The 13488-nt window shown below is 41.0% G+C and overlaps 1 protein-coding gene across 1 annotated transcript in view; it reads left to right on the forward strand.

The window, feature by feature from the left end:
* Positions 1–13488, forward strand: part of tusc3 (tumor suppressor candidate 3) — a 136265-nt gene that overhangs the window by 83523 nt on the left and 39254 nt on the right. The window contains exons 3-4 of the mRNA XM_034238570.1: positions 8199–8316; positions 11970–12110. Of these exons, the coding sequence (XP_034094461.1) occupies positions 8199–8316; positions 11970–12110 (259 nt within the window). The remainder of the gene's footprint in view (positions 1–8198; positions 8317–11969; positions 12111–13488) is intronic.

The raw sequence follows: 13488 nt of genomic DNA on the forward strand, positions 1-13488 counted from the left end.
ACTAGAGTTACATTCAGCATGTACATACAGGGGATCGACTATCCTCAGGGTCACTAGAGTTACATTCAGCATGTACATACAGGGGATCGACTTTCCTCAGGGTCACTAGAGTTACATTCAGCATGTACATACAGGGGATCGACTATCCTCAGGGTCACTAGAGTTACATTCAGCATGTACATACAGGGGACCGACTTTCCTCAGGGTCACTAGAGTTACATTCAGCATGTACATACAGGGGATCGACTTTCCTCAGGGTCACTAGAGTTACTTACAGCATGTACATACAGGGGATCGACTATCCTCAGGGTCACTAGAGTTACATTCAGCATGTACATACAGGGGACCGACTTTCCTCAGGGTCACTAGAGTTACATTCAGCATGTACATACAGGGGATCGACTTTCCTCAGGGTCACTAGAGTTACTTACAGCATGTACATACAGGGGATCGACTATCCTCAGGGTCACTAGAGTTACATTCAGCATGTACATACAGGGAACTGACTTTCCTCAGGGTCACTAGAGTTACATTCAGCATGTACATACAGGGGATCGACTTTCCTCAGGGTCACTAGAGTTACATTCAGCATGTACATACAGGGGATCGACTATCCTCAGGGTCACTAGAGTTACATTCAGCACTATCCTTTTTGGGTTTTATTTGTACTTGCTTGCTTTGATTTTCTTTATTATATTTACTGTCGATCTCCTTTCTCACATTTATATTTAGGCCTTAGTAAAGTGCTTTGTGACTCTGCATAGGCAAGGTTGCAATACAAGTGTGGCTAGTTTAGAAATAAATATGTTTTTGCATTCTCACAAATCAATGTCTCTCTCTGTTATTATGTGACTAGGTTTGAGTTGTTTGCTTCTGTATGAACAAACCGACTTTCATAAAAACCAGATTTGTGACTCAAAGTTGAGGTGTGGAAAATTACACGTCTTGAGTCTGGAAAGGCAAACACATAATCATCACAGTAGTAACACAACAGATGGACACATTTCTTTTTTTTTCATTGCAATGCTCCATAATCAAACTCCATATTTTCTTTATTGGTATAACTGCAAATACACACACAGATGTAAAAGCTATCCGAGTTAATCTTTTTATCCCAGAAGCTATTTTTCTCCCTTTTTAAAACAAGGAGCCGGACTACTTATTCCTATCTAATTGGCAGATGCCCTCATTAAGGTCAATAATGGGTTGGGGGGAAATATAAATCTATTTATGTAAGCTTTGAGATTTGTATCTAAGATTTGCATATTCCAAAACAAATATTTTATTTTCCTTCAAAAGAAAGTAAATATTGCTTTTCATAATCCTATCAGTAGTCCCCAAGTTATGCTAGACACCAAGTCAGAACTGTGTCGATGTTTATTATTGATATTGTATAGTGTTGCTAAACTAACTGGAAAAGATACTGTAAGTATGTAATCAATCAATACTCTATTTAACCTTCCAAAATGTTCCCACACCACGCCGCTCCTCCGCTTCCCGTAACTGCTAGAATCCCCTTCAAGACAATGGTACTTGCTTGCCATGCTGCGAATGGATCTGGCCCTTCGTACATCCAGGACATGGTTAAACCGTACACCCCAGCACGTGCACTCCGCTCTGCATCAACAAAACAGCTCGCTGCACCCTCCCTGCGAGGGGGACCCAAGTTCCCATCAGCAAAAACACGTGGGTTTGCTGTCCTGGCTCCAAAATGGTGGAATGAGCTCCCCATTGACATCAGGACAGCAGATAGCTTACACATATTCCGGCGCAGACTGAAAACTCATCTCTTTCGACTCAACTTCGAGCGATAGAATTACCAACAAAGCACTTATATAAAGGACTGGCTTACCTAAAGCCAGTTGAGTAGCACTTGAAATGTTTTAGCTCTATGAAACCTGATGTACTTATATGATTCTGTTTTCTTCAAGGTTGTATTTTCTTGGTCGAATGCACTTATTGTAAGTCGCTTTGGATAAAAGCGTCAGCTAAATGGGAGACTTTTGTTAGACGGTGACCTGAGTGTCTATGTTAAGAAGACTATCAGGCCCTGAAACATATCATATTTTTAGATAAAAATGAATAATAATAGAGGTCCTCACTCCAACATTACTCCTCCCAGTTCCATAATACATTGTAATTCTTAGTAGGCAATTTGTAAGCATGTCATTTATGGTTTTTGTGACAGATGGCTACAGAAAATTACGGCAGCAAAGTGATGCAACAGTTGAGAGATCGCTTAGACAATCACACACTTGTAATTTAAACTGCTGCACTAAACAAACTCTATTCTGAATATGACCGTAAGGAAATAAATAATATATATTATTTACAAAAACATAAAGAAAACACAAGGAAATGTAAAAAAACAAGGAGACATAATAAGTACACAGCAGTATACTCACAACCTTACTCAGGGTTCTTACGGTCATTAAAAACCTGGAAAAGTCATGGAAATTCAAAATGCTAATTCCAGTTGGAAAAGTTATGGAAAACAATATTTTTCCCAAAGTTTTGGAAAAGTCATTGAAATGTAACTAAAGTTGCATCAAATATAATTTATATTTTATCTAATCGCCAAAATAGTAATACTATAATGATAATAAATACTGTAGAGTAATGAAACGTAAAATGGCATTTAACTGTCGAGATATTTTGCTGGTGAGAGATTTTAGTTGCTTTAGCCTGTAGAAGCTAGTAAGCCTACTATTTGATTTGTTTTAGATAGGCACAATATGTTTCATATGCAGACCTTATTTTCCTGTTCCATGTTAAAATAAACCATTTTCAGTGGTACCGCTGAGACAGTCATTTCTTTGGTCATGGAAAATGAGGTAAAGGTCATGGAGAAGTCATTGAAAATCATTGGTGAAAAAGTGTATGATTTATGTTGGTCCAAAAATGTCATACAAAAAAGTATAAATGTTGGAGTTCAAAGCAACTTGTAGCATGCGCATTAGCAGAATAAATAACAAAAAGTCTTTGTCATATTTTAAACCATTCAAGTCCTTATTAATTCATGCTCCCAAATGGAGCTTTTCCCTCTTCAAGCTACCTAACTTCACTCCTTCCACCTTTGAATTCCATGCCGTCACAGTAACCCATCCTATACAGCTAACCATTGTTGTTCTCTACCGTCCACCAGGCGCCTTGGGGGACTTCTTGGAGGAATTAGATAATCTCCTCTCACTCATCCCTGAAACTGGCCCTCCCGCTGTACTTCTCAGAGACTTCAACCTCCAGACGGGGAAGATAGACGAACTAACATCTCTGTTAACCGCCTTTGCTTTCTCACTGTCTCCGTCCCCACCGACTCATAAAGCTGGCAATGTCCTTGATCTCATATTCTCAAGGAACTGCACTACTTCTAACCTCTCTGTAAACCCGCTCCACACATCCGATCACTTCTTCATTTCATTCTCTCTATCCCTTTCCAAACATAACAAACTAATCTCTTCTCATCCTGCACTTGTCCGCCGTAACCTTCGCTCCCTCTCCCCCTCTACCTTTGCCTCGTCGGTGCTCTCAGCCCTCCCTTCCTCTGACTCGTTCCAACTCCTGCCTCCAAACTCTGCTGCAGAAACTCTCCTCTCTACTCTCTCATCCTCTCTGGACTCTCTCTGTCCTCTCACATCTCGGCAGGCTCGTCAGTCCCCTCCTGCTCCCTGGCTAAATGATGCACTGCGTGCTAATATAACCGTCCTTCGGGCAGCAGAGCGGAAATGGTGGAAATCCAAACACCGTGACGACCTCCTAACCTATCAAGCTCTCCTCTCCTCTTTCTCTGCTTCGATCTCTCAGGCAAAAAGCACTTTCTTTCAAGATAAGATCCAATCTTCCTATTCCAATCCTAAAAAACTATTTTCCATCTTCTCCACCCTCTTGGACCCTCCAAAAGCTCCTCCCCCCTCCTCACTTCTGTCAAGCGACTTTGTTACCCACTTTGAAAAAAAGGTTGATGATATTCGCTCTTCTTTTTCTGACTCACCTTTACTCACCGCTGGGTCACCAGACCCTCCTTCCACCAACACACTAACCTCCTTTTCCCCTCTCTCTCCAAGTGAGGTTCTCACCTTCATTACCTCTGCCCGGCCTACCACCTGTCCTCTGGACCCTATCCCTTCAAACCTCCTTCAGACTATCGCTCCTGATATTCTACCGTTTCTCACCCATTTCATCAACACTTCTCTAACTTCTGGTCACTTTCCAAACAGTCTCAAAGAGGCAAGAGTAAACCCTCTCCTAAAGAAACCCACTCTCAACCCGTCTGATGTTATAAACTACAGGCCTGTCTCTCTCCTCCCGTTCCTGTCTAAATCACTTGAACGCGCTGTCTTTAAACAACTCTCCTGTTATCTCAATCAGAACAACCTTCTGGATCCGCACCAGTCTGGTTTCAAGGCAGGTCACTCCACAGAAACTGCTCTCATTGCTGTCACGGAGGAACTGCACACTGCCAAAACTGCATCCCTCTCCTCTGTCATCATCCTGTTGGACCTGTCTGCTGCATTCGACACGGTGAATCATCAGATCCTCCTTCGCACTCTCCAAAAACTTGGAGTTTCAGGCTCTGCACTTTCCCTCCTCACCTCATACCTGAAAGACCGTACCTACAGGGTGACTTGGAGAGGGTCTGAGTCCGACCCTTGTCAATTAACTACGGGGGTCCCTCAGGGCTCTGTTCTTGGTCCCCTCCTCTTCTCCCTGTACACAAACTCGCTCGGATCAGTCATTAGCCCGCATGGTTTTTCTTACCACTGCTACGCTGACGACACCCAATTAATTCTGTCCTTTCCCCGCTCAGAGACCCAGGTCGTTGCACGCATCTCTGCTTGTCTAGCTGACATCTCTCAGTGGATGTCTGCTCATCCCCTCAAGCTCAACCTTGACAAGACTGAGCTGCTCTTCCTTCCGGGAAAAGATTGTCCCACTCTTGACCTAACAATCAACATCGGCACCTCAGTTGTTTCCCCGACTCAGACTGCAAGGAATCTGGGTGTGACCCTAGATAACAACCTGTCCTTCACTGCAAACATAGCTGCTACAACCCGTTGCTGCAGATACACGCTTTACAACATCAGGAAGATACGTCCCCAGCTGACACAGAAAGCGACTCAGGTTCTGGTCCAGGCTCTCGTCATCTCACGCCTAGACTACTGCAACTCCCTCCTGGCTGGTCTACCTGCATGTGCCATCCGACCTCTGCAGCTCATCCAGAATGCAGCAGCTCGTCTGGTCTTCAACCTTCCTAAATTTTCCCACACCACGCCGCTCCTCCGCTCCCTTCACTGGCTTCCGGTAACTGCTAGAATCCACTTCAAGACACTGGTACTTGCTTACCATGCTGCGAATGGATCTGGCCCTTCCTACATCCAGGACATGGTTAAACCGTACACCCCAGCGCGTGCACTACGCTCTGCATCAGCCAAACGACTCGCTGCGCCCTCGCTGCGAGGGGGACCCAAGTTCCCATCAGCAAAAACACGTGGGTTTGCTGTCCTGGCTCCAAGATGGTGGAATGAGCTCCCCATTGACATCAGGACGGCAGATAGCTTGCACATCTTCCGGCGCAAACTGAAAACTCATCTCTTTCGACTCCACTTCGAGCGATAGAACTATTAACGAAGCACTTTTATACTAATAAAGGACTGGCTTACCTAAAGCCAGTTGAGTAGCACTTGAAATGTTTTTGCTCTATGAAACCTGATGTACTTATATGATTCTGTTTTCTTCAAGTTGTATTTTGTTGAACGAACGCACTTATTGTAAGTCGCTTTGGATAAAAGCGTCAGCTAAATGCAATGTAATGTAATAATGTAATGTTGCCTCGATGTGACGGATACGCTGAGTGGTATTGGTTGGTTGTGATGCTCACATAAATAAGATGACATTGAAAGCAATGTTACCAAAGTGAGATAATGAGTTGAATTTGTGGATCACATACAGTAGTTAGACTGGTTGGGCTTGAGGAATTTACTAAGAAAAGAACAATGATGTATTAATGAAGGTTACAATAATAATGTCTATCGTTTAAATGTGCTCATCTTTAAATATTCTGATAGTGTTTAATAAAATAACACAATAAGGAAATGTGTTTGCTTCACTACTGTAAAAACACTGAGGTGTGAATGAAGCGTCACAAACACAATAGGTTTAATATCTACATGTCTGACTTCTTTAAATTCTTTATAAGTGTGTTGTATTTGTTTGTTTTTTGTGGACATTTCAAAACTACAGGATTAGGACAGTTGTCAGAACCTAAATGAACGGTAAATAAATAACATGGACTCTCAGTACAGTTACAATAATTTCTCATGACATGTTGACAACTCCAGCACAGTGTAGTGCTTACTATACTGATGAGCATCCCTTTAATCCCCTGACAGTCTGCCGGCCTGAGTGTCAACTTCATCTCGGGTGACTTTTGAAACGGTAGACACTTCAAAGAGAACATCCTAACATTAGCTGCAAAGATAACAATGTAACGTCACCGCATAAAACACATCCTGACACATCATTTCCCTCTCATTAAAGCCAGCACAACAGGCAGTTGACGTAAGAATCAATGTCAAAGTTAATTTTAGCAGAAGGAAAAGAGACATATAGCTAATATTAGAGACATGTATGAGAGAGATAATGTGAAAAGGAGACGTTTAGGTGTTTATCTTGTCGTGTAGGAGGTGATAGACTAGACTGATCATGCCTGATTAAAATAACAACACCATGAGAATATAATAGAGATGCAATGGGGTTCTGGTAAAAGGCAAATGCAGTATATTCACATGTCATAAAGACCACTATACTGTAGGATAGAGAAGTATGTCTTCTTCAAAAGGGAGACACCGTCAATAATGCAGAATTCAGATCTTCTCTCTTTTCAGCCCCATTTTCTGACTCTGCATCTTTTCTGAGTGGAGTGCAGTCTTGTACTTTGCCCCTCTGTCTTGCCTCTGCTCTTTTTCACCTTCTGTTTTTGTGGTGATTTTTTATTTTTGTGGTGATGTGACCCTCCTTTTTTTAGGCCGCTATTTGTGTCTTCATTAATAAATGCATGTGTTGCATTCACTGTGCAGAGCCTGAACGGGGGACATCTTACTTCTTCCTTCTCTCTGTCTATACCTGTGTACTCTCATGTTCCGATTAACCCAGCTTCCCCACATTTCTTTCTTTTTGGTGTCTATATACGCCGGGATCCGGAGTCATGGATGATCCTGCGCTCCTCTGTCCTGGATCGCGAGCCCTGGATCGCGAGTCGTGGCTGTGGTCCTGGATCATAGGTCCTGGATGGATATCCTCGTGGATTAATCTTCCTATTATACACACATGCATTTCCAAACATTTGGACTACCTATGTTGCAAATGTATTATCTTTTCGATTTACACACGGCATCTATTGCACGTATGTCCGTCCTGGGAGAGGGATCCCTCCTCTGTTGCTCTCCCTGAGGTTTCTCCCATTTTTCCCTTTAAACTGTGGGTTTTCTCCGGAAGTTTTTCCTTGTACGATGTGAGGGTCTAAGGACAGAGGGTGTCGTATTGTCATACTGATATTCTGTACAAACTGTGAAGTCCACTGAGACAAATGTAACATTTGTGATATTGGGCTATATAAATAAACATTGATTGATTGATTGAACCCGTTTTTCCTCTACTAGCTCACATTGTGTATAGCTTTGCAACAAAAAGCATTCATCAGAGGCAAATCAGCTCTTGCTCCAGCGATAAATGCACTGTTTCAGTTTTCAAAGCCGTGACCGGAGAGATGCTGCGATGCCTCACAGATACAGGGCGAGGAAAATATCAAGAGGAGGAATCAAAATCATTTATGTACAAATGTTCCTCCAATTCTCTGCAGCTTTCGTTTTCTTAATAATTTCTTCCTCCATATTATTTTGTTGTTTTTCTCGTTGCAATCAGCGCACAAACATCCTGGATCGCTAGCTTCCTGCAGACTTCCATTTGTTCTCATTTTCTCTTTCGGCTGCCACAGTATTGGTTCAATTCTGATAGCATCATCTGCCTCCAAGTGTGCAATTCATGATACAATTGTTTTTTGTGAATAATAAATGAATAATGACTTTTTTTAAGATTGGAATGATTTGTCTCAAAGAGTATATCAGACTTAAATGTAGATTTGAAACATGGAGTTGTTTTATTTTGCCTTTCTTTCATCAGATGTGTGTTTCTTATTGTTCTAGGCAGGCCAATGAGGAGTACCAGGTCCTTGCAAACTCGTGGCGTTACTCATCTGCATTCTCCAACAAGCTCTTCTTCACGGTGGTGGACTATGATGAGGGGGCTGATGTTTTCCAACAGGTAATTATTTAATTCCTAAATGGAAAATGTCCCCCTGCATCCTTTATTTTCTTCCCTCCAGCCTTTCCTCAGCCCTCTGCTTGGCACACCTCTCACATTAGGTGGGTCTCTCACCCTCACCAAACCCTTCACTTTAATGAAACCCATTCACACAGTAATGCGACAGCCACAGTAAACCCTAGTTAGCTTAGCATTGTGTTGACTGTTGTCACATGATATAGTGTGTTTCCTATTAGTATAGTGTTGTGTTGACTGTTTGCTCCATGTTACAGCTGTGTTTCTTAAACATTATAAAATAAACGCCTATAATATACCTAATTCCATACTGGGGTGTGTTATTTCCTTCTACCCTAGAGAGGACGTAACACCATATTACACGTTGTGCTGTTTAGGTGTGTATAAATACTCTGTCTGTGTATGCTTGTTTTGGTTTGTACCTGCCCTTTGTTTATGTGTCCATGTATGCCTTTCTGCCTTTTCAGGATGTTGCGTTTCATTGTTTTCTTTTGTTGTGCGTGCTTTTTGCCTTTTCCTCTAAGGTTTTTTTCTGTAAGGTTAATTGCTGCTGAAGTCCATCTTGACAATAATGGGAAGGAAGAGGGAGATTGGAGAATGGGAAGCAAACTGACTTTGCCCTTGAATTTTGGCCCCAGAATATTTCTTCGATTTTCAGCCATGGCAATTAACAAAGGGAGTTTTTTTTCTTCTGCTGTTTGCAGCTAGAAATAATATCTTAAGCATTCTAGCAAGTCCTTAGATCAAATAATCCTAGGGCACAGAACAGTAATTAGCCTTTGGTGTTAAATGTGTTTTTCACAAGGAACATTTATATAATATTTAATATTTAATATTCCATCTGTCACATACTTATGTATATATAATACCTTGCTTTATATCCTGTTATTGTTAATTTGTAAATTCAACATGTATATTTTCTACTTTCTTGTTTATTTCTTGTCTTTTAATTGTGATTGTACAATGCCATGTCTTTTTATGCTGCTGCAACACAAACATTTCCCAAATTGGGATCAATAAAGCCCTATCTTTTCTTATCTTATACCTTTTTGAGTAAATGTACATTCTTATTTGTGTACAGCTCCTTCTTCTTATCTTTAATAGAGCTGTAACCAATGATGCCTAATGTGTCATCAGTCACTGGCTTTGACATAAACAATGGGTCAATAATAATATATATTAGCTTGTTTGCAGTGCAATAAACTATCATTTATTGTTATGACTTGAAAATGATTGATGACTGAGTAAAGCCTGCCTAATTAGAAGACATGACCACTCCTGTCAACAGTGTTAAATATGAAGACAGAAGACCATTTTATTTATCTTATGATCCAATGACAGGCTTTGAAGCGAAGACAAGCAGACTCAAATAGCAGACTCTTGTGTGCTGTCATATTAATGGACTACTGTGGACTAGGGGTGTTGAAAATAATCGTTTCTACGATGCATTGCGATGCGGACGTGGACAATTCGGTCTCGATGCAGTGACGGAAGATAATCGGTTATAGCGTAGTAACGTTGCTTCCTGATTTTCCGGCCGCGGCTTTACTATAACGTTTTTGTTTTCCTGTCACTTTAATATCAAATCGGTCGGTGACGCAGAGATCAGGGAACAGACGTGACAGCGGCACAGCAACAACAAACACGGAGCAGTCTGCTTTATCCACCAACACAACACCACCAGTCCAGAACCAACAGCAGAAGGACCCGCTCTGAATCACTCCGTGTCGCTGCGGCACAGGGATTTATGTTTTTCAAAAATAATCGCGTTACAATCATGTCAGGTTTTTGGTGGATTTAATTAAGTCTTGGATTGCAAAGTATGAATGTCCTCTAGCAATTTTCAGACGATATATACCTGTGTAAAGTTTGTGAAGGCAGGAGGAAAAAAGCTTACGCGATCACCGTCTCCTCTCCGTTCCTCCAAACCCCGCCCCCTCCCTGAAAATAATGAGTGACAGGCTGACAGTGACCCGATAGAAACTTTATTATTCACTTAATCACTGAGATATGATGAAGCTAATTTAATCTCATACATTCATGGGATTTATGTAACAGTAAGACAGAGAATGTAAGTGTGCACCCACATGCACTATTTTTGTTTGTATATGCTGTTGTAAATACTCCTGTTGTCTGCTGTGTTCAGACTCAAGTCCTGTGTGTGATGCCACATTCAGGACATTCAGTGTCCTTTTTTTAACAGAAGACCGTTGCTAGAAGCTGCAGCTAGACTGCAGAAGCATTATTTGTTTGTTTTTGAGGATGGAACAACTTCACACACAGATATAGGGAGGCTAGACCTATACAATTCATTTATTTTGGTTTATAAATGAATGTCAAGACATTTATGTTATTGTTTTCTGAAGCACTTTCTAAATAATAAAAAGAGAGTTCATATGTATTTACTGCATGTATGCATTGATGAAAAATAAGCCATGTGCAGTAATATAGAAAATTGAGGATGCAACGCATTGGTATGAATCGTGATGCATCGGGATATCGAATTGAATCGAATCGTTGACAGGATAATCGTAATTGAATCGTGAGACCAGTGAAGATGCACAGCCCTACTGTGGACACATGTAGGCCTACTGGCACATACTGCATTGTGTTGAACCAATGAAACCAACATGGAGACGATGGCTGGGCACAAAATAGAGACAAAAATATATAATTTGAAATACAATCTTTATATGTCTTTGCACTTTGGTATCAAAGCTAATTAACTTTAGTGATATTTGTATTACTACAAAACGTTGTTTCTCTGTGTTTCCCTCTGGTGTGGTTTCTCTATTATATGAGAGATGCAAGACAAGTCGAAAAGTTATCTTCAACAGCAGCAAATAGCTCCTGTCAGCAAGCACTGTTGGCTAAACACAGAAAATTCAAAATTACAAAGGTAAATTCCCAGTTAGCCCTTTTTTATTATATTCTCTCAGAACTTTAAATAGCAGTCCTCTGTTAAAAATAGCCTGGTTTTCTTCTTCTTCCTTTATCTATTTTAGACCACTTAGTCCAGGAACGATAACATTAAAGCAGTATTCTATATGGTCCTTTAAACATTGTTTATTTTTCTTCCTACTTGCTATTGTGAAATATATTGTTTTCTTTTATGGGTTTAATTATTATTCATGCCCTCTGGATGTCTATTGACTCTCGTACCTTCCCTCAAGGTTTTTTTCTTTTCACGATTCTATCCACATCTCTTCTTCTCATACAACAATTCTAGCAAAGTTTTATTAAAAGTGAATTACATTCACATCCTTTTGTTCTTTTTTCTTGCCCATGCATGAATGCAGATTTTTGTATTTGTGTTCATGAACATGTGTTTGCATCTACACGTACAGAACTTTAACACTAAGAGCAAGAGGGTGACTACTCTGAAACAGAACTTTAAACTGTTTCAATTAAAAAAGCCACAAAAAAAATCTAAACTAAAATAAAATGTTACCCAAGACGTGATCAATGATAGAGATCTGTGAGACATATGATGCTAAAGTAAACTCTAAAGAAGTAAACCTAGAAGACTTAAATCTGTTTATTAAGACAATCCTGCTGCTGCTTCTGCTGATATGTTTGACAGGTCAGAGATGACATTAACTTGACATAACCCTCATTATTTTGCTCTTTCTCTGTAGTTGAACATGAACAGCGCTCCAACCTTCATGCATTTCCCGGCGAAGGGAAAGCCCAAGAGAGCCGATACGTTTGACCTGCAAAGAATTGGATTTGCTTCAGAGCAGCTGGCCAAGTGGATTGCAGACCGCACAGATGTTCAGGTACCACTCACACATTCACACATTCTTTAAAAAAAAATCATTAACAGTTGGGTAGGGCTGCTCGATTATGGCAAAAATCTAAATCTCGATTATTTGGGTCGATAATTGATATCACGATTATTATAAACGATTATCCATTTACTTTGAAAACATCCATTTATTGGAGAAAACTAATTTGAACAGTATGTTTTTAACAGTTGATTACCCTGAACTTTAAGTATAATTCATCTGAAAAACCAATAAAAAAAAAATTATTATTTGAAGAAAAAAATAAATAATTTGTTTTATTTCGATTACGTTGTTTTCGTAATCGTTGCAAGCCATAATCGTAATTGCGTTTTAAAATACGATGAATTGAGCAGCCCTATAGTTGGGACATATGTGGATTTTTGTATACATACAAAGGGAATTGTTGGAACATATATTACATTACATTGCATTTAGCTGACGCTTTTATCCAAAGCAACTTACAATAAGTACATTCGACCAGGAAGACACAACCTTGAAGAAAACAGAATCATAAAAGTACATCAGGTTTCATAGAGCCAAACATTTCAAGTGCTACTCAACTGGCTATAGATAAGCCAGTCCTTTATTAGTATATAAGTGCTTTGTTAATAATTCTATCGCTCGAGGTGGAGTCGAAAGAGATGAGTTTTCAGTCTGCGCCGGAAGGTGTGTAAGCTATCTGCTGTCCTGATGTCAATGGGGAGCTCATTCCACCATTTAGGAGCCAGGATAGCAAACCCACGTGTTTTTGCTGATGGGAACTTGGGTCCCCCTCGCAGCGAGGGTGCAGCGAGTCGTTTGGCTGATGCAGAGCGTAGTGCACGCGCTGGGGTGTACAGTTTAACCATGTCCTGGATGTACGAAGGGCCAGATCCATTCGCAGCATGGTAAGCAAGTACCAGTGTCTTGAAGTGGATTCTAGCAGTTACCGGAAGCCAGTGAAGGGAGCGGAGGAGCGGAGTGTTGTATGAAAATTTAGGAAGGTTGAAGACCAAACGAGCCGCTGCATTCTGGGTGAGCTGCAGAGGTCGGATGGCACATGCAGGTAGACCAGCCAGGAGGGAGTTGCAGTAGTCTAGGCGTGAGATGACGAGAGCCTGGACCAGAACCTGCGTTGCTTTCTGTGTCAGCTGGGGACGTATCTTTCTGATGTTGTAAAGCGTGTATCTGCAGCAACGGGTTGTAGCAGCGATGTTTGCAGTGAAGGACAGGTTGTTATCTAGGATCACACCCAGATTCCTTGCAGTCTGAGTCGGGGAAACAACAGAGGTGCCGATGTTGATAGTCAGGTCAAGAGTGGGACAATCTTTTCCCGGAAGGAAAAGCAGCTCAGTCTTGTCAAGGTTGAGCTTGAGGTGATAAGCAGACA

Source organism: Gymnodraco acuticeps, unplaced genomic scaffold, assembly GCF_902827175.1.
Source record: "Gymnodraco acuticeps unplaced genomic scaffold, fGymAcu1.1, whole genome shotgun sequence".
NCBI lineage: Eukaryota > Metazoa > Chordata > Actinopteri > Perciformes > Bathydraconidae > Gymnodraco > Gymnodraco acuticeps.